The 27,484-nt window shown below is 31.3% G+C and overlaps 2 protein-coding genes and 1 long non-coding RNA gene across 5 annotated transcripts; all 3 read left to right on the top strand.

The window, feature by feature from the left end:
• The first annotated feature begins 1,494 nt into the window (after positions 1-1,494).
• On the top strand, positions 1,495-4,128 carry LOC128292828 (uncharacterized). The gene is made up of 3 exons (XR_008282770.1): positions 1,495-1,866; positions 2,311-2,413; positions 3,775-4,128. It is a non-coding gene; the product is annotated as an uncharacterized LOC128292828 (long non-coding RNA).
• A 7,303-nt stretch (positions 4,129-11,431) lies between these two features.
• On the top strand, positions 11,432-20,990 carry LOC108453316 (serine/threonine protein phosphatase 2A 55 kDa regulatory subunit B beta isoform). 3 transcript variants are annotated; one of them, XM_017751343.2, is made up of 14 exons: positions 11,432-12,013; positions 13,716-13,819; positions 13,906-14,004; positions 14,135-14,254; positions 14,582-14,779; positions 15,381-15,472; positions 18,580-18,698; positions 18,821-18,944; positions 19,052-19,175; positions 19,642-19,710; positions 19,795-19,886; positions 19,973-20,050; positions 20,149-20,216; positions 20,345-20,990. In XM_017751343.2, exons 1-14 carry the CDS (start codon positions 11,902-11,904, stop codon positions 20,479-20,481), a joined length of 1,536 nt encoding a protein of 511 aa, XP_017606832.1. In that variant the 5' UTR covers positions 11,432-11,901; the 3' UTR covers positions 20,482-20,990. The 3 variants fall into 3 exon arrangements, with proteins under 3 accessions (XP_017606832.1, XP_017606833.1, XP_017606831.1); XM_017751344.2 differs by having other exon boundaries at positions 14,582-14,782; positions 20,152-20,216; XM_017751342.2 differs by having other exon boundaries at positions 14,582-14,782.
• A 4,641-nt stretch (positions 20,991-25,631) lies between these two features.
• Positions 25,632-27,484, top strand: LOC108452218 (dof zinc finger protein DOF3.1). The gene is made up of 2 exons (XM_017749985.2): positions 25,632-25,962; positions 26,401-27,484. Exons 1-2 carry the CDS (start codon positions 25,953-25,955, stop codon positions 27,162-27,164), a joined length of 774 nt encoding a protein of 257 aa, XP_017605474.1. The 5' UTR covers positions 25,632-25,952; the 3' UTR covers positions 27,165-27,484.

Here is a 27,484-nt window from a genome sequence, read left to right as displayed (position 1 = left end):
TGCTTATGGTAAAAACGCTCCCCCAAGAACACATTTTAGCCCGAGTTTAAATTTTCAAAAAAAGTCATTTTTTAAATATTATAAAAATAGACCAATTCTTTTGAAAATTTATAAGAATAAACCTTAAAAAAGCCTAAAGTGACAACACTATTTTTTTTCAAGGTTTTACCAATTAATATGGAAATAAAACTTACAAAGCAAATCTTTATATAGACTCAAAGTCTCATTTCCCTTATTTTCTTAAGCAATGTGGGATATGAGATATGTGTATATATAGACTCATGAGTAAGTTTGCAGCTCGTTCCTAAACAATGTGGGATTCCTTTCTCTTTTAACTAACAACATGAGACTAAATGCTACACTATATTTTATTATTTTTTACAAAACAATTTCTATTTTTATATTTTGTTAACATTTTCTTATAATATAAAATTATCTTTTGAGATATAATCTTGTTGCATTTTAGAATTGTTAACATATACAAAAGAACTATTAAAAAAGAGAACAAATTGCACATATGGAACTTGTACATGCAATAATAATCTTCTATTCAACTTTAAATGTTTGAAGTTAATATCAATGCAATTCTAATTTTTAAAATAATTTTCCATTATTTAAATTTAGAAGTTATACTTTTAATTTTTTAACTTTATTTTTATTTTATATTATGAATGTTTGACTAATAAATAAATGGTGAGTATTTGGCACTCAAATAGTAGTTTTATGTAATTTAAAAAATTGATATATCTTTTTAAATATTTACTTATTTTTAATATTTTACTATACTAATTAATTTTTAATTCTAATTTTAATTTAATTTTCATCACTTAATGAATGCTGATAATTTTATTTAAGATGTATTTTGACTAGATAGATAATTTATTTAAATATAGTATATAATTATGTTAAATAAGTTTTTTATAGAAATATATAATATACATAAAATATAATAATTATTTTCATATTTTTATATCTAGATTAAATTACATTAGTAGTCACTTAACTTTGATTTTTAGCTATAGACTTATAAAACTTACAAAATGATCACTCAACTATTAATAATTTTTAAATATTTATTTTAATATTTTACCATACTCATTTTATATTTGATAATTTTTTACTTATAGAGTTTAAAATTTTTATTTATAATGTAACAAATGTTAACTTTTGTAAAAAAATTAAATTCTAAGTAAAAAATATAAAATAAATGTAGCTTTTAATTTTATGTTGTTAGTTAAAAGAGGAAGGAATCTCACATTGTTTAGGAACAAGCTGCAAACCTATTCATGAGTCTATATATACACATATCTCATATCCCACATTGCTTCAAAAAAAAGAAAGGGAAATAAGACTTTGAGTCTATATAAAGATTTGCTTTTTAAGTATAATAGCCCGATTTTGGGTCTAGTCGGAACAGTGGTTTCGGGACCACAAACTCGACGAGAAAAAAAAATTATTTTTATTATATTTTTATAGCCTATAAATTTATGAAAATATTTCGTAAAAATTTCATTCGAAAATTTTGACGTTTGAGCACTCAATTTAGTCAAAAGGACTAAATTGTAAAAAGTGCAAAAGTTGAGTTCTTTATATATGAGGTGCCTAATTGTTATGAATTTTAAATAGAAAGTCCTTATGTGACAATTATTCCTTTAATAAGTTAGTGAATGGATATTTGTTTGGTATTTTTGAAATTTGGTTGAAATAAAAAGAGTAATTTTGTAAATTAATTAAAATAATCTAATAAGACAAAAATGATAAAAGCTATCATTTTTTTTCCATTCTTTCTTCTTCAACCGTGGGAAAGAACTGAAAATGGCAGCCATGGATGAGCTCCATTCAGCCAAGCTTCTATGGCTTATATAGGTACGGTTTTTGTCCCGTTTTTAATGATTTTCGTATTTTTGAGATCCCCGAAGCTTAAATTTTCTATTTCTACCAATTGATTGAAGAGAAATTAGAGTTTAAAAATTTACCCATTCATGATATGGTTGTGTTTTGATGATTTATATTGGATAATGAATGTTTGATGTGTTAAATATGAGTTTTATTCAATGAATTTCGGTAAAAATGTCAAAAAGGGGTTAAATTGTGAAAGTTACAAATTGGTCATAAGTGTGTGAATTAGTGAGAATTTGGAGTTTCCATAGAAGAGAAAAATGTTTAGCATGTCTTAAACCTTATAGAAATTGAATAAAATTAATTTACGAGCATTGGGGCAAAAGTGAAAATATGCAAAAGTTTAAGGGTCAAAATAAAATTTGTAAAATATGATTTTAGACCCATATGAATATTGTGACTGATTGGTAGGCTAAATGTGATGTTATGGATGATGAAAATTGAGACTTGGACCTAGAACGGAAAGAAATCGATTTATGGACGAGTATGTCCTTTTCACATTTGTGGTATCGAGGTAAGTTCATGTGTAAATAACGTAGCATAATTATTATTTTTAAATTATTGATGTTAAATATAGGATATGCTGATTCTTATCATGAAATATATGCTTTGTGGTTATTTTCGAATAAAATGCAAATTAAGTGTATTATTTGTTAAATATAAAGTGCTACCGAGTATTGGTTTCGGTATTTTACGGAAGATGGCAAGGAGATGTGTTCGAGAAAAATCCCGTTTGAACCTTAGGAATAGATTAGGATACAAGTGACATGTCACTAGAATGGTTGAGCATCCGAACTCGTTGAGTTGAGTCCGAGTTCACTTATGGATGTGGAATGTCCGAACTCGTTGAGTTGAGTCCGAGTTCGTGAGATGTAACTAGGCATCCGAACTCGTTGAGTTGAGTCCGAGTTCACTTATGGATGCGAACGCCCGAGCTCGTTGAGTTGAGTCCGAGTTCACTTATGGGCGGGTTACATGGTAGCTTGGCTACAAATATGGCACTTATGTGCAAATTATCCAAGTATCCGAGTTATATTCCGATGTGTTCAACGGGTAAAAAATTTCTAGTGGAATGGAAGAACACTTAAGATGTAGGTGACGATTGGTAAGTATTGTGAAATGGACATTTTGGACAGGTATGTACTTAACCTCGGGTTGAAAATAGATACAACAACGATAAGGTGGTAAGATCATGAATGAGTAATTTAGCCTTGACAGATTTGAGTTACTGCAGTAGGGTAACTTTGAAAATACACTAAAAATAGTGGAAAATGAGTTAGAGGCAGAATAAAATATGAAATTAAAGCTTAATGAGTCTATTTTCACATGAAAGAAACACAGGAAGAAAAAGAATTCCATATTGTTTGATATTTGAATTCTTGTGAAACAGGGTCTGAATGAATTCGAGATCCCTGTTCTAACTTTAGAAATTCACCAAAATTGTACAAAAATTATTAAGAGTTATACCTTACATGAATGGATTCCTTATTGAGTCTATTTTTATGTTAAATAAACAGCATGGTCGTAGGAATTTTGTACAGGAGAAATTCTATTTGTAGTGCACAGGGTCAGAGTGGTCATACCCTGAAACAGGGATACTTTAACTAATAAACTGTACTATTTGGCTTAACCAAAATTCTGGAAATTTTATGGAAGAAAGGAAAATAAGTATAGTTTCAGGAAAATTAACGGAACTTAATTCGGAGTTTCGTAGCTCCAGATATAAATAATTTAGTGACCGTTGCTCAGAAAGACAGCTTGTAGTGAACTTGAAAATATGTTGTAAACATTGATAAAACAAGTTAATGAGTTGCTTATTGTTTTCATATGAACTTACTAAGCTAAAGCTTACCCCTTCTTTCCCATGTTTTCTAGAGTTCCAGGTTAGCTCGGGTTGGAAGCCGTCGAGATATTATCACCCTATCGAGTTAACGTTATCGGAGTAAGTAAACTCAAGTGATTCGAGTCTATGGCATGTATAGGGTTTTAATGTGAGTATGTAATATTATGATTTAGCCAAAGGCATTGGCTTGTTATTAAGGTAGTATTAGTCATGTAAATTGGCCTATGTCGGCTAATGACGTTATGGGCCCATATGATTATTCTTATGCATTTATGTTTTTATTTCTTGTGATGTGGCTTACAACATGTATGCCTAGAGATTGAATTGAGATTCATTGATGAGCTAGTAACTAATGCGAGATTAAGTGATTGGTAAATAGTTAATAATGCTTCATGAATGGTTTGTGATGTAATGATAGTTATGTCTAGTATGTGGTAATGATATGGGCAAATTCTATAATATTTATTACATAAGAAAATAACTTGAGCATATCATGTTTGTAGATGTTTAAGAGCTCATTTATGCCACGTTGTATGTTATTGGATAAGTATGTATCTATGCATGTGGTGTGAGAGTGACAAAAGGCTTGATAATTAGACTATTTCGCCACACGGCCGAGCACATGGGCGTGTGAAGCCTTAACGCAAGAGATTTTTCTAAGTTTTTATGAGTTCTCGATTGGGTCCCGAACCGCCCCGAATGCATGTATTGGGCCTCGTAAGCTCGCATAAGGGACAAATTGCATGTGAAAAGAAAAGTTTTTAATTATTTGAGATTTCATGGTCCTGTTTAGTATGGAAGTGTTAGTAAAAGTCAGGTAGCACCTCGAACCCCGTCCCGGCGTCGGATGCGGGCGAGGGGTGTTACATTAAGTTTTGTTTCCATATTAATTGGTAACACTTTAAAAAAAAGTGGTATTTTCACTTTGAGCATTTTTTAAGATTTATACTTGTAAATTTTCAAAAAAATTGGTCTATTTTTATAATATTTAAAAAATAACATTTTTTGAAAATTTATACTCGGACTAAAACGCTTTCCTGGGGGAGCGTTTTGCCCACGTCAGCAAAGCGCGCCCCCAAGGACACGTTTTTTGCTAACATGGACAAAATGCTCCCCCAGAAAAGCATTTTGTTGATGTGGACACTAAAGCGCGCTGATATAGACGCGTTTTTGTGGAAAACGGCCTAATCCGATAAATAACTTAATAAATGGCCCATTACAGTAATTATATTTTTTGAAGGGCTTTTTTAGGTAAAACAGCCGAGAAATTGCATGATTTTGGTCTTCTTGGTTGAATTGGATGCAGAAAAAGTATGCTTCGTAAGCCCCAGTTTTTTAAGTTGAATTACTTAACAGGCCATTTGGGTGGTCACTGACCATTTTGAGATGCCCTCAAGCACCCTTTCAGATTTTTCCCTTGAAAAGGGTTCAATATATCCAGCAATATTTGGAGCAAATTTTCTAAAAATGCAGTTTAAAAGAAATATTGGATTAGACTTTATTTTTAAAAATAATGGGATTAGGTCAAAAAAATGGAAACGCTTCTACTTGAAAGTGTCTTTATGCTAATATGTTAAAAACACTTTCAACTATAAGGACTTTCTTGTAAATCCGTTAAAAATGCTTCCAGTTTTATTATTTCAGCCTAATCCCGTAACTTAAAAAAAAACAATCTAATGCAATAATTTTAAAGAAAAGATGGCATTTTTTTAAGAATTGACCTCAATTTTGACCAGATATAAAATAAGAAAAGTATCAGCTAGCATGAAAATAATAACAAATTATAGAAAATAAAAATTCACATAACTTATCATTACTGCGCCATATAAATACAGAATCTTTTAATTACGATAATAGAAGTATTAAAACTACATATGCAGAAATAGCCCTCATTGTAAGCTAATATGATTGTGAATGATTAATGTTGGAAGTGTTGATTATAGTGTTAGATTTGATGGTTAATGTAATCTTTGACGTGTTATTTTTATTTATACAGTCATAGATTAAGTGGCATGATTAAGGGTTTAGATGTTTTTATAATCCTTTTATTATACAAAATTAAAGTCTTAAATTTTATTTTTATTATATAATAATTTATAGGAACGAATCCATTTATAATAATATTTTATATTATAAATATTTTAACATCTAATCGTTAAATTTATTAAATATAATTGTAAATGTCATCTAGATAAAATTTTTAATTAATTTGATATTCTGTTATATCGACTTAAAATATTATATTTATATTTATATTTATTAAATGATTTAAAATGTTAATTGTAAAAATAATTTGAAGTGTGGATTGTAGAAGAAAAATAGAGAAAAAAGTGCAGTTTGAATCTTTAGGTTGCTTTCTTTGGCCATGTTTGAGGTAGACTCTCACTCTCACCCACATTCAATCTTGTTTTGTAATTACATGGTTGTCATTTTTTTTTAAGAGTTTCAATACACCGACAATTAAATATTTTATTATTTATTTTTAGGTATCCAATATGTTTTTTTTTTCCCGCTCGGCAGAGGTAAGTGTTATTTATTAAAAGAACATGCAACAAGATTCTGGAAACAGACCGCATACATCTCAAGTGACATGGTCTTTTCCTGCACATTCAGTTTGCCATGTAATAGCAGTAACTGAATCTGACTCAATAATGATAGTTTCTTCATCACAGTTCAAAAACACCCCTTATTACAAAAATTTTTAAAGCATGTCTCCCGACTCCTGATTCATGGTTATCACAATCAATAATATTAAATTTAGGTTTTAAATTTAAATTTTATTATAAAGTGCGTAATATATTTTCTGATCGAAATTAATTTTATTATAATTCTGTTTATGAAAGTTATAGATAATAAATTTTAGATATATATATTTGATGCTTTGATACTGTATAATTTTATTCATTTTCCATGAATTAGATAATGATACATCATTTGAAATAATGATAAATGCAAGGGCAAAGACTGGTAGAGACCTCGGTCTCTCTTGAAATGAATTTTTTAATTTCTTGAAATAACTTTTTTAATTTCTTGAAATGAATTTTTTCAATTTAGACCCTTTATAATGAAAAAATTTAAATTAGTAATAGTAAAATAGCACTTTGACCCTAAAATGATAAAATTTTGATTTAATCCTTTAAAATTTTAAAGATATAGTCTATTAAAATGATGAAATTATATTTTTACTATCATAAAATATATAATTTAATTTTACCCGTAAAAGAAATTTTTAACTTCACCCTTGGATAAGTGAATATATTTTAAAGCTTTTAAATAATGTGTTATCATTGGGTTCATCAATGGAACATAAAAAAAAAGTCATAGCATCAAATATTAATCTTTATTTAATTCAAGTTAAATGTGAATATTTAATTTCAAATATAAATAATAAATTGATTTTGCATGAGTTGAAAAAAATGGAGTCCTAATTAATAGATATATGTTTATATTTAAGTTTTAATAGAAAATTATATGCGTTTTTTGCTTTAAACTTTTGTTAGTAGAAATATTCATTATTTTAAAGATTTAATTGTTTAATGCTAATAAAAAAAGAAATAAACTATTATAGAACTATTATAAATGATATTAAATTGGGGGCAAAAGAAAAATCTTTTGCGTCCGTGCATGTACCGAAAAGGATAAAAGAAAAAGGTCTTCCTACTTTATCATAAATTGATTTTTATTTATATCGAATTTGTAAAGTTTAATACTATTAGTTCTTAATACTTGAGTTTAATAATTTTAAATTTACTATTAGTGATTTTTAATGTGTTATATTTATTTGGTAGAGATAATATATGTTAATATTTAAAGGTAATTTAATTTTTAATGTTTAATTTGAATTTTATAGTTTATTTTGATGAAAGTTAGTCATTAATATTATTAGATTTAAATTAATTATAAATTTGTTTAATTTATTAAATACAGTCTAATGGTTATATATATATTTTAAATGTATTATTGATTTGATGAAACTTAATTATTAATATTATTATTAATTATTAAATTTCATCAAATCAACTCTAAAACTTTAATTAATCACTAAAAATTTAATGTTATTACCTTTAGGTATCAAAATTTATAATTTTTATCAAATACGAACACTATGTTCAGGGGCAAAGCCAGAACAAATTTTTAGGGGGGCCGAATGGAAATTTAATTTTTTACAGTCTATATCTTTATAATTTTTAAAGGATTAAATCTAATTTTTATAATTTTAGGGGGGCCAAAGTATAATTTTACCTTTACTAATTTAAAATTTTAAAATAAATTTGAAAGGCCTAAATATAAATTTTCCATTTTAGAGGGACCAAGGCCACTGCCAGCCTCCTTGTATCTGCCTCTAACTATGTTAAAAAGGAAAATAAGTATTACATTAAAAAAAATTTAAATTTATGCATGAAATGATATATTGAGGCATTTAAATAATAATAATAAAAAAAATAAAGTCATTATATCTATCACTAAAGTACGTATATTGAATGATGTTAAATCTATGAACGATATTAAAGAAAATAATGAAAGATATTAAAATATCAGAGAAACAGGAAGAAAGGTATGGTATTTTTGTTTGCGGTTGAAAATGATGAAAGTCATGGCAATAGAAGTGAAGATATCTATCACTAAAGCACGTATATTGAATGATGTTAAATCTATATGAACGGTCAAAGCATTAAATCTAACAAGTAAAGGCAAAGGTTAAATATTGTTTTGGAAAGAAAAATAGAACGGCGGTTTAATGAATCTAACTTGCTAATAACGAAAATGATTACATAGTTTGCTAATGCTATACCTCATTTGTCAACCTCCTAGATCTAACCAGATTAATATCTAGGGACAACGATGTCATGCACTGCAATCAAAACCCACTTTCAAATCATAACCTCTAATTTTATCATAGTAGCATTTCTAGGGTCATTATAATAACATCTGCGTTTAATGTTAAAATTCTTAATTATTATATTAATAAGAGGGGAAGCCAATAACAAATAATAATTTTTTTGGGATCCAGCTGCAATTTTAAGGTTATATTAACTTTGATTTTCTAAAAAACTAAAGGTAATATATAAATAAATTTTTAACTGGGGGCTGATGCTTCTCATCTTATACATAGAAGATACTAGTCTGCAAATTCAAAGCGTATGCACCCAAAGAGAGTGGAGACTAATAAATTTTCAACAAGTGGTGGTGAGATTTCACTCTTTTTCTTTCTTGATGATATCATTCTATTATCCAAAATGAATAGGGAGATACCTAGGATTTCTTATACATACAAATAGGGTGAAAACGATTAACTATAATTTATTATGGGAATAGAATGAAAGATAAGTTAAACCGACGGAACATTAACTTACTCTCACTAGTGGAGAGGATAATTCTCATAATCCCTAATTATTTTATACAATGCAGAATGCTCCCTACAATTATTTGGATAGTCTTTGATAGAATTACTTGAAAGTTCCTATGAAGAAGTACAAAGGAGAGATCAAGGATGCACTTTATTAAGTAGGAAATATTTAGAAAATCCAAGAAGTTTAAGGATTAAGCATCAGGACATTTAAGCTTAAGAATGCAACCTTTATTATCAAACTAGATTGGTCTCTCATTACAAAATGTCAATAATGTTGGGTCAAAACACTTCTTAATAAATATGTTAAAAGAAGATACGCGATTAGAAAAGTTCAAAGTGTCTCGCGAACTTAGGGTGCGTTGAAAAAGATGAACGGGTTACTTGAAAAATGTATGAGATAAAACATTAGTTAAATTTTGGATGGATAACTAGTTAGGGGAAGGATCGCTAAGAGTACAAGTACAAGGCACTCTTAATTTTGAAGAGGAGTGCCTGACTTTCAAGCAAGATATTGAATTCTGGGTATGTAACGGAAGCAATTCTTTCTCGTTGAAAATTCCATGTAAAATGCTAGATCATATCCAAAGCACACCTACATTCTCTCCTTGTAATACCTACATTCTTTCTCATTGAGTTCAAAGGACTTGCCCTAAGTTTAAATTAAGTATTTTATTTACTAACCTTGTGATTTAGTCATTGTACTGTTCTTAGTAACTGATTTAATTCAATCACACTCATTAATTCGACCTCTCAATTCAATATTTTACACGTAATTATTCTTTTATAAATTATTTAATAAATCAATTTTTTAGATTCAGCTTAAAATTAATTTTTTCGACACCATTAAAAAATGGTTCATTACACTTTTACCCAAGGTAATGACATGATTTGTTGGAATTTCAGCCCTAACCACAATTTCATAATGGCAAGTGCTTATAACTTTACCAAAAATGACTTAGCTTCCAAGTTTATTGCTGAGATTAAAATCTGATCACATTGGAAACATGTTTGGGAAGTTAAGTCCCTCCAAAATTACGTAATTTTTCCCTTTAAGTGTGATTCCATGAGATTGTCCCAACTGAAATGGTCATTAAGTGGAGAGGAGACAAGTGGATGAGAAGTGCCCCTTATGCAAGGATCACCGAAAACCCTTACACTTGTACGTAAAGAGTGTAGGGTCTCTCTACAATGGTGGAACGAAAATTGGCTAAGGGGGCATAATTGAACTCAATTTGGTGCTTTGCTATGTGGCTAGTTAAAGTATAACTTGAATGCCAAAGCTTGGCATTAAGATCACTAAATCCCTTGGAGAGTTATACTTGCTTTTATGCTAGGGAAAATTGGATTATCTAAGGATGTTGTTGTGGATTCTATGCTCTCTTCGTGCCGGCATTGCAATATGGGCTACGCACTATGGTAGGAATTCATTGGGAACCACCTCCACGAGGATGACTTAAATTGAATATGGATGGCTTCACCTTAACTACTCCTGGGAAAGTTGGAACAAGAATAATTATTTGGGATAGTAATAGGGATTGGATTGTTCTAGCATATAGCCATATATCGTCTGCTACTAGTGTTCAAGTAGAACTATGGCCATTAAGAGATGGTCTTATCATTGCAAGGGATAATAATGTTTCTCATGTCAATGAAATTGATGCTTGTTCGGTTACACGCTTAATTTGCAATCAAAAGTTGATTAACCTTTACTTTATACTTTGATACCTGATTGCAGGACACTCTTTGATGGTTTCCACCTATATCAGTTGAAGCACACGTGTAAGGAAAGTAATCAATGTACAAACATATTCGATAAGTTAGGGAGGGATATTGTAAATCCCTCTAATACATATATTTTACTTTCTAGTTCTTTATTTGTTTGTTCTCAATAGTTATAGACTATGTTTTACCATTTTGATGTCACTGAAATTATTATTTATCGAGATAATTTTTGTTAAGCTATGTTTATTGTTCATGATAAAAATAAATTTGAATATATAATTTTTTATTAATTTTGGTTTTGATTTGTATAAAGTGAGAAATTAAAATTTATGATCCAAAATTCATTTATTTATGCATATTATAGATTTAGCCACTTACATTTTATACCAATTGGATAATTAGTTATTAATCAATTTTATACTTCTATTTTTCATAAACATATTTGAATATGTAATTGATTTGGTATACAATAGATATGGTTCTTTGAGTTAGATGTGAATTCACATATTTATATTAGGATACTTAGACAAATAATTATCATATTAAAAATTGGAGGAATTAATTTTTTAAATATTTAACAATTATAAATATCTTATCTGCTTGACATAGACCCATAGATAAAATGGAAAGCAGGTGTGTGTGTTTTTCTCGTTTTAATATTATGTCAATTAAAATTTTAATCTAATAAGAAAATTCAAAATACCAAATTTCTCCTTAATGGATAGGAAAAAAAAAAGAAAAAAAAAACCATTTTTTTATATGTAATTTTTTAATACGAGGAAAGAAAATTTGGGTCTCTGTTTGTGTTTCTTTGGGGGGTATTATCAATGGTTGAATTATAGAAAGCGAAACATACTTCCCCCTTCGGATTTAAGAAGGAAAAAGGAAAACAAAAGAAAAAAGCTAACTCAATATGCGATCTTTGATTTGATTCTGGGACTTTGGTGAAATCTGGGCCGTTACATTTTCCGTTTCTTCGATTGATTTTCAGACTGTGGAAAACGCAGGCAGAGACAAACCAACGCACAGAGAGAGAGAGAGTGTGTGTGTGTGTGTGTGCGTGTGAGTGAGTGAGTGAGTGAGGGAAATGAACGGAGGCGATGAGTTAGTCGCAGCTCCGGCGGGCCCGCCACAGCCGTTGGATTGGAAATTCTCTCAGGTATTCGGTGAACGAACCGCTGGAGAAGAAGTTCAAGAAGGTAAATTATTAATTGATTCCTGGATCCAATCTGTGGTTTGTTGGTTCTATTGGAATTAGGGTTTTTTTTATGTTTTGGATCTATTTCGGATCATGGGTCCTTGAGTAATTCTTGTTTAGGTTAATGGGTAAGAGAAAAATTGCGCCTTCTTTTTTGGTTTCGGGTTTTAGGTTTCTGCCTATATATTGTTTTGAATAATCTTTGGCTAGTATTAGGGAAAAAAAAATAAGAAGCTAGTGTTGAAGTGAACTTGATTAAGTTAGTGATGTGCCCTCTTTTCCTTTTTAATTTTTTTCTGCAAAATCAACTTAATTGCAATGGTTTGGATCTTAATAAATTATTTGCACATAATTTTTGGTTGTAGAATTTTTAGTGCATGGCCATTGATTAATAGTATTGAGAATTAATTGAAATTGGAATCTGGGTATTGTGATTTTATTAGATGGAGATTGATTTTGTTTAAGGAGTTTGTGCCACTTAAAGTCTTAACCCATGGATGGATGACAAAATTGATGTGCCATGGGTTTACCATTTCTATGGTGGGGGATGAAAGAGAGATACATTTTACAGATTCCTGGGATTACTTGGTGGTGGTTTATTTCTACTAGGAATGGATTATATTATGAGAAATTTTCTAGTAAATGGGACAAGCAGAAAGTGGGTTAGGTATAGTTAAATGATTGAGTGTATGGTGCTTATACGGATAGCTTAGTGGAGGTTGATATTTGACCTTTTAGATACTCAGCTTAAATTCAGATCGTGCAGTTCAGTATGTGGTTGGTGAAACTTGGCTCAATAAGTTAGTTTGATCCTGTTTAAGTGTATGGTGTGTGAACATGAAAGTACATAACTTATACTGAAACAGATGAAGAGAGACCTTAGGGTATGATGAAAAGGTGAAAGAGCTAGCATGATGCTGCTCAGTTGCTGGAGAGTTGGTAAGATGGAAAGTTTGAGGTAGAACTGCAGATGATAGTTGGATCATGGATGCTTTCATTGAAAATTTGGGTGGCTACCTTGTACGAATGTCTTTTTGCTTCTAAAAAGCTAGGTAGGTAGGTCACATCGTTAGGTCTTCATGCATATTTCTAGTAAGGATTTCTCTTTGAAGCAACTTGAACACTTCAATAGCAGTATGGCAACAACTAATAGTTTAGCTAAATATTGCAAAATACTATTTTGAATTTTGGAAAACCAATGACTGATGGTCTCTGGCAAGGATTTTTTTTTTTGGAAAGGAATCATCTTTTGTCACAAGTTCTACACTTGGACTTTGTGATAATATAAGAACTTGTCACTCACTGAGTAGTAGTTCTCTTTTTATTCTTCTTTTCTATCCAAATTAAGCTTGTCATGGCCAGAAGGACTTTTCCTTAAGCTTGTCACGATAATTATTATGCAAGGGATATGTGAATTGCATTACAATTGCAGTTGATTATTCTTGTTAGGGTACTGCAGAAATAGTTTAAATTCTATCAAACTGTTACCTTCTTGGTTTTCTCAGAGAAAGATGTTGTGTAGAAAACAAAGATTGTGTCAATTCACTGAGATTTATGATTATTTGATAGAAAGAACAAGATTCAGGCTTCTTCCCAAACAATGAGTTTTCTGTATAGAAAGTTTGACAATCTTGCCAAATTTATCAATAATCTTACTGGCAGTCCAAGTGTATTTTCTTAAGAAATTTTGTTTCTTCCTGCAGTTGATATTATTTCAGCAATTGAATTTGATAAAACTGGGGATCATCTTGCAACTGGTGACCGTGGGGGCCGGGTTGTTCTCTTTGAGAGGACAGATACAAAGGATGTGGGTTCTGCTACCTTCACTAATGTTAATATATTGACTTAGTGTTCTTTCAACTTAATAATAACTTATTGTATTCCAATTTATAGCATGGTGTGCCGAGAAGGGATTTGGAGAGAATGGAGTATCCGATTGGTCGGCATCCCGAGTTTCGTTACAAGACCGAGTTCCAGAGCCATGAGCCTGAGGTGCTCTCTCTTTGCCTTTTTGATGCTGTGATATATGCACATCATGAACATATGCACAGAAACACTTGTTTCTCACTAGGCTCTGCTTTTGTGCTCTCTGTGCCTCTATTTTTTTTTTCTTTTTTTTCAGTTTGACTATCTCAAGAGTTTGGAAATAGAAGAAAAAATCAACAAAATAAGATGGTGTCAAACAGCCAACGGTGCACTCTTTCTCCTTTCAACCAATGATAAAACCATCAAGTTTTGGAAGGTAGGAAGGAAATTTATGCAGCAACTTTGTTTAATTATATGTATTTCAGTTTGATTGTAGATTGTCCATGTGATCACTTTGTATACAAGTAGTCGTTGGTAATTTTGTTTATGCGTTTATAATAGAATATGCTATGTAAAACCACTGCAATAGGGTTGATGCATGGATAGAATTGCAAATTCAAACATGCTTGGTAATATTTCTCATTTTAGTCCTATTCTTCTAAGTATCCGTGTTAAGCATTTTTGGTGATTGGTATTATTATGAATAGCTTGGTCCTTATTGTCACGCCTGCTTAATTCTGCCGTCTGTCTGAGGGTTCTACAGGTACAAGAAAAGAAGGTCAAGAAAATTTCAGACATGAATTTGGACCCATCAAAAGCTGTAGGAAATGGCAGCATTGCTAGTTCAAGTAGCCCCAAACATTGTCTTGCAAATGGAGGCTCCCCTGACAGATCCTACAACTATTTGGGCAATGACTTCTCTTTCCCACCTGGAGGCCTGCCATCATTGCATTTACCTGTGGTAGTTGTACTCTACACAGTCATTTATTACGATTTAGGCGAATTTTTGAATACCTTTCAAGCTATATGAGTCTTTCGTAACTCAAGGCTAGTTAGGATAATAAAAACTTTTAAATTTTAAAAGAAGTCCAAATTAAGGTGGTGACTTTATAGCACCATTTGTGTTCAAGGAGCAATACTTGGACTAGCTCAGAGCTTTCTCTCTGATGTGATGCCTAACTGAATTTGGGGCAAAGTCCATGATCTGTGGTGAATGTGTATGTGATGAGTATTTAGTCTTTTATGTCATCTTTTTGCATCTTTTCCTGTAAATATGCACTTCTAGGTATTCATGTAAAATATACTGTTAGGTTTTAGATTCCATCCTGCTAGATATTATTGAATTTGTCACTTTCAGTTCTACATCTTTTTGGGTGACTGAGGCCTTTGTGACCATAAGTGGAACAATTACTTTGAAGATCACCTGATTGTTTGGTCTTCTCTTTTTCTGGCTTGGGTGTGGGCTTAGGATTTTATTGTTGAATAATCATGTTTCTTTTTATTGTCTGAATTCTTCTTGGTCTTTTTTCTCTGCGCTAACCTTTGATCTTTACTGTGTCTAGGTAACAAGTCAGGAGACCAACCTAGTGGCTAGATGTCGAAGAGTATATGCCCATGCTCATGATTATCACATTAATTCTGTTTCAAATAACAGGTAGCCATCTCTTTTACTTTTATTACAATAGTTTTTGTTTTGACTTACTATATTTAGAGATATTTGAACAGGAGGTACAATTTTTTTCCTGGATAATTTATGGTAGAACCATGCACCTTTTCATTTTTCTTCTCTGATGGAGGAAATCCGTCATCAGCTTAGACACTTGAATGCCCTTTTTAAGAGTTTCTGTCTGATAATTGCTTAAGCTATGTCCTTCTGCTCTGTCTTAGCAATGTTAGTATAAGAGATCCTTAATCCTCCAAAGTTATTTTACTTGATGGTTCCTGATTCCTACACATTGTTAGCATGTCTTTTTGGATCATACTTGAGTATCACACTGTAGACCTCCACCCTGGCTCTGTCTTCCTTATCTATTAACTGGAACATAGGCCATAGGTATTCTTCATTCTTCAGCTACGTTATTTGGACCTGGATCAGGTTTCTGATATGGGTATGAATTTAAGGGTCAGATTCTTCTTTTTCTTAAAGTTGTGGAAACTCAAGTGATTTAGAAACTGTCCTGACATAGTATATAGAAATTCGAGTGATTTAAATACTTAAATTCAAATATATTTGTCGTTAATGTTAGTATTAAATATTTGTATTTTGGCTATCTTAAATCCCCGATATTATTTGTTATATGATCATAGGTATTCTTCATTCTTCAGCAATGTTATATGGACCTGGATCAGGTTTCTGATATGGGTATGAATTTAAGGGTCAGATTCTTTTTTTCTTAAACTTGTGGAAATTCAAGTGATTTAGAAACTGTCCTGACATGGTATATAGAAATTCGAGTGATTTAAATACTTAAATTCAAATATATTTATAGTTAATGTTAGTATTAAATATTTGTATTTTGGCTATCTTAAATCCTTGATATTATATGTTATATGATCAATTGAAAGCCTAAAATATAAAAGAGGCCTAAGATTGTTTCTCCCCCTCTTTGGGCCAGTCAATTTTCCTCTACATTCTTTTCTTTTTTTCTCTTCTTTCTTTTCCTCCTTTTATTTCTTTTCTTTTCTTTTTTTTTTTAAATTCCTTTTCTTTCTTCTCTGTCCCACCTAAAGGCAGAGTGTGATGCACATATAAAATTTAAAATTTCTTTTCTTCCTCATTTCTGTAGACTCCCTCTACAAGCTCAGCAGTACCTTAAAACTAACAATCCAATGGTGGACTGCCTCTCTTGCCTCTGGTCAGAATCACATTTTTATCAAATTCTACCAACACTTTTACCTTTTTCTCCACTCTCTGTTTATCCAATGCCTCCAAAAAGCTTACCACAGCAATTACCTCATGAGCATCTCATTCTGTCGCTCCAAATGGCTGATTTTTTAGTATGTTATTCTCCACCACTGGCTCTTCCTCCTAAAACCTTTTGAAGCTTCAAAACATCCTCACCATTGTGAGTTGCCACTACAATGTCATTAGCTGCCACCTCTCACAGCCCAAAAAGGTGAGTCGGAACACTCAGACCCAAGTCCAACACATATTCCGTTTCGTATCAATATCATGTCATGTCGACATAGCTATGGCACCCTAAAGTATGCCAAATTAACGTAACATAGCTCTTCAATGCAAAGGGGACAAGACAACATGACACACTACGATCTTGTACAGAGGTGCTAACCTCAACCTCTCACTTGATCACTTTTGTCCTTTCCAGTGACCGTTGTAGGTGTGTTGTAACAAACTGGTGTGATCTAGTTTCAGGTTCTAGATTAGAGTTGAATGTGAGAACTGGCATGGATTGGGTCCTAGCTTTCTAGCTTTCTGCTTTTCCATTTAAAATTTATGTTTTTGTGAAGGCATAGGATTCACTAGGTATAATGATTAACAATGATTGATTTTATGTATTTGTATAATAAAATCCTGATTCCCTAAAAACATTCTGTTGCTGAACTTGCGATGTCATGTCCAAGCAAGAAGCTGTAATTGAAATGGTCTCTTGAAGATAATGTTCATTCTTTAGGAATGAATAATACTTTTGAGGAAATTGGATAACTATTAACAATAGGATGCAAATGCTATGAATGGAGTTTTTCTTTATGAAATATTTGTTTCCTTTTTTAAGGTGTATGAACCATCATCACATTCTCATTTTGCGGGAGATTGTGTAAGTTGGCTCTATCAACTTTGCATGCTTTATGCATGCCACCATTGAAGCATTAGAGTTTTTTGCCCATACTACACATTTGAGTCAAGAAGGATTTGTCTTTTATCACAATCATTTTTTACTAGTTTTGAAGACCGATTGTCTGCACATAATTTTTTCTGTAGTATTTTTATTCTTCATGTAATTGTTTGGAAATCATTATGGAGATATTTAAGCCTTCTGATATTCAGGGTAATGCCTTGGTAAACAGATCTGCTAAATTATCACAGGAATGAATTTGTTGAACTTCAATATCATCTTTCTTCTCAATATCATGAGTGAAGAATAATTTTGGTGAAATATTTTTTATTCTATTTCCTAATGTATCCTCTCTTTTTTTTAATTGAGGTATACACGTTGCATTATCTTTGTATAAAATGGTTGGTGCCTTTTCTTGTAGAGATAAATTATACATGATTTGTTTTAGCCTTAGCCAAACACACTCTATACTAGTCTCATGCATTGCAATTATTTCTCAATGATTTTAAGAGGCAAGGGCTAATATTTATTTCATTAAACGCCATGATATGGTTGTACCTTCACATGTAAATAATTATCTTGTTGGATCAACCTTTATGGGGATCCAATAAATATTGAACATTTGCATAGCCAACTAATTGAGAATTTAAATCATTTGAATAAAATAACTTCAAATTAGTTGTTCCTTTAAGATATCTAAATATATGTTTAATTCCATTCCAATATCTATGTGTTGGAGAAGAGTTGAATCTTGCTAATAAACTTTCAAGAAATGTTATATCAAGTCGTGTGTTGTTTGCTAAATACATTAATGCCCAATACGACACTAAGATATACTGTTATATGAGATGTGTGTGTGTGTGTGTGTGTGTGTTTGAAAACACATCCTGTTCCTGAGTTTTGCTTTTCATAATTAGCTTGATTTGCCAAGATATACTGATATTGTTCCTCTTATATTATTATCTAGTGATGGCGAAACTTTTATATCAGCTGATGATCTGCGTATAAATCTTTGGAACTTGGAAATTAGCAATCAAAGTTTCAATATCGTCGATGTAAAGCCTGCAAACATGGAAGATCTAACTGGTAAGGCCCTTAGCATAGCGTTACTATACTTTGTTGCGTTCACTGCTTAAAGTATTTGCAACTTTAGTGCAGTTCAATAAATTCGTGAAAGGGTTGAACTATTGTTATGTCTATCTTCACAGAGGTAATAACATCAGCAGAGTTTCATCCTACCCACTGTAATACGTTGGCATATAGCAGTTCAAAGGGCTCAATTCGCGTAATTGATTTGCGGCAGTCAGCATTGTGTGATTCTCATGCCAAATTGTAAGTGTTTTGCTGGATTTATGTACATTTTTACTAAGAAAAGTATGTATATTTGCAAGTAGCTTTTAGTGTACTTTACGAATAATGATTGCTATTCTATGCCACAGGTTTGAAGAACCAGAGGCACCTGGTTCTAGATCATTTTTTACAGAGATAATTGCCTCAATCTCCGATATCAAATTTGCAAGGGATGGAAGATATATTCTAAGCCGTGATTACATGACTCTTAAGGTTTGGCTTTGTTTCTTTTTTATTCTTTTGCAATAACACAGTTATTAAAAAAAGACTGTTTCTCTTTCATGCTTCTTCTTTTCTGTATTTGAGCATGAATATACAAGTTCATCCTTCTCTGTTTGATAGCTTTTTCTGTAAACTTTATGATAGCTTGTTCTCTATTTGAATCAATCACAAGCCATATTTGTTTTCGCTATTTGAATCAGTCACATGCCATATTTTTATTTGAACACACTTCATTTAAAACCTATTAATATTGTTTTCTTTAAATCATCATTTACTTTGTGTTGTTTAAATTTAACCACATTTCCCACTTCCTTTCAGCTGTAAGATTTCCAATGGTGGTTTTAAACTTTATTATTATTGATGTGTTCTTGATATTATAAATATCTGGTGTTTCCTTGTTTAATGGGGGATCTTAGGACCTGTTATTTAACATGATTACATATCACTTGGGTGTCAGTTGTGGGACATCAATATGGATTCGGGTCCTGTTGCAACTTTCCAAGTTCATGAATACTTAAGGCCAAAGGTATGGTTTCTGTCTTCTGAAATGGATGATATTAATCATATATGCTGTGTCGTGTGCTTATTATGCATTCTTTAATTGTTTCAGCTGTGTGATTTGTATGAAAATGATTCAATCTTTGACAAATTTGAGTGTTGCCTAAGTGGTGATGGATTGAGAGTGGCAACAGGTTCCTACAGGTTTGTCTTTGAGCAAAAATCTGTACCCTAATCTTTGTTTTTTATCTTCTTCCATGCATTGTGATTTATTTCCCTTGTGATCTCAGCAATCTATTCCGTGTATTCGGTTGTGCCCCTGGAAGCACTGAGGCAACAACTCTGGAAGCCAGCAAAAATCCAATGAGGTAAAAAATTTCACTGAAGTGGAGTAACAAATAGAGTGCTTTGAATTATGATTTATGTAAAGATGTTGGTAGTTATAAACATCTAAATTTTCTTTCAGAAGACAAGTTCAGACTCCCTCAAGGCCTTCCAGATCCTTAAGTAGCATAACACGTGTTGTCAGACGAGGTAGTGAGTTGGTTTTCATTTGTTTTGATTTCATACTTCCTACCATGTCTCTTGCTGTATCCCCTGGGGGGCAGGATGAAGGGGAAATTGAAATGAACTGTTTTGGTAAATGTCATAACTCATAACAGGAGCAGAAAACCCCGGAGTTGATGCGAATGGAAATGCTTTTGATTTCACGACAAAGTTGCTGCACCTAGCTTGGCACCCAACAGAGAACTCAATCGCATGTGCTGCAGCAAACAGCTTGTACATGTACTATGCATAAAAGATGGTCCAAGAAGAAATATATTTGCTTGGTTAACTTGTTTCAGGTTGCTGATGACAAAAGGTCCTTTCCCTTTCCCTTTCCCCTCCCAAGTCCCAACCAGTGAGTTACAGGCTACATTGATTCTCACACTTCCGGTGCCCTTAAAATCCGTAGCAAATGCTATAGTATCGGACCAAGAAATGGCTGCCATAGATCCATGAGGAAGCAAACCCATATATGTTCCTGTGCAGGCAGCTTGGTTCTCTTTTACCGATGACTTCACCTCATAAACCCTAAAACATTGCCAGTTCTTTTTTTACTTCTTATTTTTAACCCCCTCCCCAATGAGATGTGGAGTAATGTTTCTAGATTTGTGTCGGGTTGAAGTTAGCAGGAAATTGTGATTGTAGCTCTCCTACAACAAACTAAAGGATGTTCCATATTTACCACTAGGTTTAAGCTTAAGATGTAGTGTTTCTCTTTTTTTCTTTTTAATTTTTATTGAAAAAAAAAATCTTTGGTGGGAAGGAAGGAGCTGTTGAAACTTGCAGTGCATCAATTTTTTTATTGATTCTTTTGTCATGTTTGGAACTTCAACCTTTAGTTTCCTTTTTTTTATTTTTATAGATAATATGTACTCTTTTTTTCCCCCATTTTTTGTTTCTTCTCAATTGATTTATTTATTTTTGACTACAAAATCCAAAATTAAAAAAAAAGAAAGAAAAAAAAAAGATTTGGGGAGAATAGCTAGGTTTATGTTGTATCTTATGTTCTTGTTCCCTTTACTTTCAGTCCTTTTTTATGCATTTATATTTAACAAATCCTCGAGTTAGAAGGGTTGCTTAATCTTCTCCAATTACATTCAAAATCCCAGTTGTTAAGAGGATCCTCTTCCTAAACAACAACAATTTTGATACAATATATATAAAAACCTTAATCCCGAATATACGAAGGATTAATATTTGATATTAAGAACTGTAATGTTAGTTGTTTATTTAGTTTTGATTTTAATATAGAATATTAATATTAAATTAATATTCATATTCATATGCGACAAACTTTTTATAATAATAATAATAATATATGAGAATAATAAAAGCAGAATTGAATGCGTTAAGTTGATCAATCATATCAGGCTTTTTAAGGCATCGAATCTTCATAACAATAATCGAAAAGCAAGAAGAGTGTGTATGTATAGTCCCCAACCCATTCTTTACCAAAAATGATATCCTCTTATATGAATTGGTAAAATTATATCCATTCTCCATATTAATGTACAATTTTGCAAATTATTTATTTTAAGAATAATTTGTTGTTGTTTCTTATATCTATATATTAAATACAAAGCTGAAAATTATGATGATAAAGGGGACTAATGTTTGAGTTGATTCTGTTATTAGAAATGCAAATATTTCTTAACAGTAGGGTTTTTCCATTTTTGCATCTCAAATGTGAGTTTGTTTCTAAATGTATCTAAAAAAATCTGTTTATAATTCAGCTTGTATTTGACGACAAGAATGGAACAAAATAAAGGCGAAGATCCTTGCTTTTTGACGATATCCACCCCCAATATTCTTTTCATTCAATATTTTTTCTATAGGTAACAAAATTACTACCAAACCTCTATTGCCTGCTTCCCTCTTAAATCAACAAATAGACATTTAATTATCTTTTTAATTTTACGATACAACTATGCCTCTATTGTAATTTTGAAGTAAATTTACAAACTACTAATATTTATTGTTTTTACCAAGGAAATAAATCGGGTTGATATAGAGGCTAGGCTCAAACACTGACCTTGCCCTTAAGCCCTATCAAAAATATCAAGTCTCTATCCTTTCCAAAAAAATCAACCCTTTGTAACAACGAAAGTCAACAAAAATAAAACAACGGCGGATCCCATTCACTCTTAAGATTAGGTACATTCTCAGTAAATTTAAAGAAATGGTACCTCTTTATTAAAAGAAATGTATCCTAACTTCATTTATAATGACCTTTTTTGGGGTATAAACAGCTATATCATACAAAATCAGAATATAAATTGAATAGACTAAAATTAAGGGTAAATTATACTGCTCACCCAACTTTAAAGTGCTTTCAAATTTTTTTTTTATAATTTTAATACCTAACTTTTATAATGTTTTCATTTTAGTCATCCAACCATTAAACCTTTGCACGGTTAATTCTATACGCTAGATCATATTTACACTTTCATTTTGGTCATTTTCATTAAAATGATTTGCTGGACAACTCTCTTGATAATTAGGCAATTTTCTAATGCATTATTTTAATTTCTATTTTTTTTTACTTTAATCCTTAATTTTTTATTTGAATTAAGACTTTAAAAAAATTGATGACTAAAATAAAAGTGTAAATATGACATAGACATAATTTGGTGTGTACGTTTAGTTGTTGTTAAGAATTTAACACTTAAGTGGCTAAAAAAAAAATCTTAAAAGTTGAGCGATGATATTATAAGGATTTTTTTAAGTGACCAATTACAAATTTACCCAAAAATTTAAGTCTATGATATTAACACCTTTAATTTTTTTGAGGTAACATTTTAAAATAATATTATTATAAATCTAAATTTAACCCAAAACAAAATAAAAGAAGCGTGAATGCTTGATGCATGCGAGAAAGACATGACGGGATAACACGTTTTCCACTTTTCCTTCGTGGCCATCTTGGGACGGTCCCACCCATCGTCTCCCTCCTTTCTCATGCAATCTCATCATACCTCCACAGCGTTGAAAAATAAAAAGGATGCACACTTACATTCACTTTCTCCTCTTTCTTATTTTACCTTAATAAAAACCACGTGGCTATAATATTTCACCTTACCACCAAACAGTAAAAAATTTAAAAAGGGAGTTTCTACAATTTTCGGGAAGGACGTGTCAACACGCAAACAACAGACCAATTAGTGGGTCCACTTTCACATTCCCTTAACTGGACTCAGCTGTCACTCTAACACCTCACCCTCCCCCAAGCCCCAAAGCCTCAACCTGTTGTGGGGGTTCCGCCACGTGCTGACTGTTATATTGGCTAACGGCACCGTAAAGCTACGATTCCTACCTTCACGGCCCTGATACGAACCCCCGAACACAATAAACGCTCCTGATTCACTATCTCTAATCTAAACTTATTCTTCATAGCCATGGATAGGGGCAACTTGCTTTATTTTCACGCAGCCTTCGGGGTGGATATTTCGGCTTCGCTTACTTGGCTTAATCATTTTAAACCGATTTTGATAAACTTATAAGAATTGGAGATTTTTAGTATCTTAATTTTTCTTTTTTTTTTTAAATTATAATAAATACGACTAATGCGATATGAATTTAAATCACATTTCAATTCGCCATATGAGATTTTATATCTTAATTTTTAATAATATCTTTAGTAGATTTAAGAATAAATCAAATATCAATATATTTTTCATTAATGTGTCCCACTTTCCTTCATTTATTTGGAATTTTGATTTCTTTCAAAACAATAAATCGGAATTTCGAAGCTTTGAGCTATGCCTAATTACATATTTTGTCCTTTTCCTAAGTCTTATTTTTTTTTCACTGTTTAGGGGATAAAGACACCTTTGTTATTAGACTATGGTAGCATATTACATGTGACATTTTTGTTGTTTTCAGGAATTTGTTTACTCTACACTGTACAATGCTATATAGTTTAGCCAGAGATAATGGTACGTTTCGAAGTTATCAAAATGTTTTTGCTTATAAAGTAGTAAATATTATTACAATTGTTTTTTTATACAAAGTTTAAAATTATTCATAATTTATTTCAATTTTTAAATAGTAGAATAAACATTAGAACTCACATCTTATTATATTGGTAATAATATTGATACTGTCGATGTTAATCGAGTTAAAATTTAATTAAATTTTATTATATTTTTATATAAAATTTATAAAAATATAAATATAATATGTTTATAAACCGTTAAAATTTTCAATTTAATTGAAATGAAAAATTTTAACATTTAACTTTTTAAATGTGTTTAATAATTTTATTAATTTTTATTTAATATAAAAATTCAATAATTTTTTAATAAGATAAATAGGATTAAATTATTTTATTTAATTTTCTAATAAATTATATGTAATAAAATAATATATTAATATTAATAGGATTAAATTTAAGAAAAATTTAAAACTAATATTAATTTTATCAAACAACTTAATTATGTTCAATATTTAATTTTATTAATATATCAAACAAGTCAAGATTTATGAAATTTCAACTCTTAACTATCCTGCACTTAAATTTTCAATTTATCAAGTAACACCAAAATATCATAATCTTTAAAACCATTTTAATCATGCTAGTTTGGTAGGAGTGTTGTTTTTTACGTGTATTTTAATATATGAGTTAGCAATAAACTAATTCAATTGATAATATTTAGTCATTCCTATAACTTGTTTTTAGCAAAGAAATGGATTTTTTATTTATTTACTTTAAAGATGTCTTATTTTTACGAGAGTTATTATTCAACATTCTAATTTCAATTTTAAAATTGTACTAAATATTTTTATTTTATTTTATATCTAACTATTGTAATACATACATAACAAATAAATCTTTTTCCTTAATGATATTTATTTATTATTTATATTCAACGGATGGTTAATATCATATTAAGAAAATATAAAAAATTAACACATTTACAAAACAACAATAATAAATATTTATGTTTTTCAATGATTTTATAATTACTTTTAAATCGATGTTAAGTCTCTTATTGGGATCTCAAAGTTCAGAATATGTACAAATCAAATAGCTTAAATTATAACTTTAAAATAGGTAACATATATAAAGTATTTAAGCAATAAATTTAATTGTGTTAATAAAGTTGAGATTTTTAAATTCAAGTTTTTAGAAAAATAAATTTTATTTTATTTTCAAAATTTTAAAAGAGTTTAAATCCTTGATGTTTCATATAAAAAATTTCCATCACACTATCATTTAGGTAACCTTTCATTTTATGATGTAATGTGGGGTAGAAAGGTTTAACTTGGGCGCATATTTTTTTATTTACAGAAGAGATTGAAAATACGTGGATTAGATCATAAGAGCAATTAATCAGATTGACATATACGATCTTCCGACCCACGAAATATTTCTAAACAAAAGTCAACGAACACCAATATAAAACAAGAACACTAGCAACATTCCCAAAAGGATCTAGGCATAAGAATATTTAAGGGCGCTGTTCACAAATATTTTTGTAATAAAAACTTTGGGATTATTTTTAATTAATTACTGCATTATTTAGAGAAGTTGATTGAGCCAATCCCAGACCCCAAGACATTCAAAGATAGAGGAAGAGAGGGATAAACAGTGTCTGGTCTCTTTATATTTGAAAGTAAAGTGGCCACTCTCAGGCGGAGAGAGACGCATTTTATCAAACTCTTCATCACCCAAATATGTGTTCCTTCTCTCTACACTTTTTCAATCTTTGAATTCCTTACTTTATGTTACTAGGTTGGTGCTTGTTTGTCTCTTCTCTTTTTTTTTTTTCTTTTAATCACGAGCTTCATGGTTTCTGATTTTGTACTTTTGATGAACTGGAAGTGTATGTTTTGCTTCGTCTGTCTGATAGTATGAATCCCAAAAGAAAAACATAGTATTCCTTTTTGTCTTGTTTTCAGTGGCCTTTTTTCGCCACTTCCCAAGCTTGAAAGGTTAACAGCTTTTCAATTCCTTGAAATTTGGATAAAAAACACCGCTTTCTGATCCTCGAGCCTCAAAATTCCATTTTCTTCCTTTTTGCTGTCCATTGTCATCTCATAAGCAGAAAAACCGGAACGAAACTTTATCATCAAATTTTGACAAAAAGTGATTAAAGTTGACGTTTTCTTTCTTTTATGTTTACAAATCTGGGAAAATTTTGATATCTGTTACTCCTTTTGAGATCACAAGGATTAATCGAAATGCATGACCCGACGGATTTTCAACAAATGAAGGCACCGGTTTTTCCAGAGCAGGAGCAGCTAAAATGCCCGCGCTGTGACTCAACCAACACTAAATTCTGTTACTACAACAACTACAACTTAGCTCAGCCCCGCCATTTCTGCAAGAGCTGCCGACGTTATTGGACCAAAGGCGGAGCCCTTCGGAACATTCCCGTCGGTGGGGGCACCCGCAAGAACTCCAAACGCTCCTCTTCCTCGGACAGTAGCAGCCAACCCAAACGCCAGTCTAACCCCGCTCCGGACTCGATCCGTAACCAAAATCTCTCTGACTCCTCTCCGCCGCCGACGATTCCGCAACAGGTTCTTCTGAGCTCGGCGGTTCAGAATTCGGTTTCGGATGCCGATCAGACCCGGATGTATGTCTTGTCGCTTGATCATCAAGCAAGGAAGATGACGGATACCGGTGGGAGTTTTAGCTCGCTGCTGGCATCGAGTGGGCAGTTCCGGAATCTTCTAAACGGGTTGAATCCAAATGGGTCGGGTTCAGAAACAGCACACACTGACGATTTTGGAGGGAATTTGGCTTCGGGTCGTGGAATCGGTCCTAGTTCGGATCGGGATCCGAGATTGAGAGAGAGCAATAACAGTAACAATGAGAGTTATTTCGGTGTACAGGGAGGTGGTGGCGGTGGGGATACAAATTGTTGGACTGGCTGTAGCAATGGCTGGCCTGATCTTGCTATTTACACTCCAGGTTCAAGTTTTCACTAGAAATTAATAAATTTCACCACTTTCACTTTGTTCTAATTATACGGGTGTATTCAGTTTTTTTTTTTTTTGAGAATAGTACTTAGGTAATATGTATTTTTTATATTAAAAAATTGCTATGCTATAATAGGAGATGAAAATACCAGAAAGACTTGAACGCTACAATTATAGAGATATTTAGGTTTTCTTCTCAAACGTGGTATGAATGATAGTAGAAAGAGAAGAAAAATGTGGATGAATTAGGATTTTGTTGCACTTCTGTTGGAGGTGTGGTGTGAGAATTGGGGTTTGTGCTTATAATGCTATCTTATTGGTTTCACTAA

This window comes from Gossypium arboreum, chromosome 5 (assembly GCF_025698485.1).
Source record: "Gossypium arboreum isolate Shixiya-1 chromosome 5, ASM2569848v2, whole genome shotgun sequence".
Classification (NCBI taxonomy): domain Eukaryota; kingdom Viridiplantae; phylum Streptophyta; class Magnoliopsida; order Malvales; family Malvaceae; genus Gossypium; species Gossypium arboreum.
This window is presented reverse-complemented; position numbering and strand designations above follow the sequence as displayed.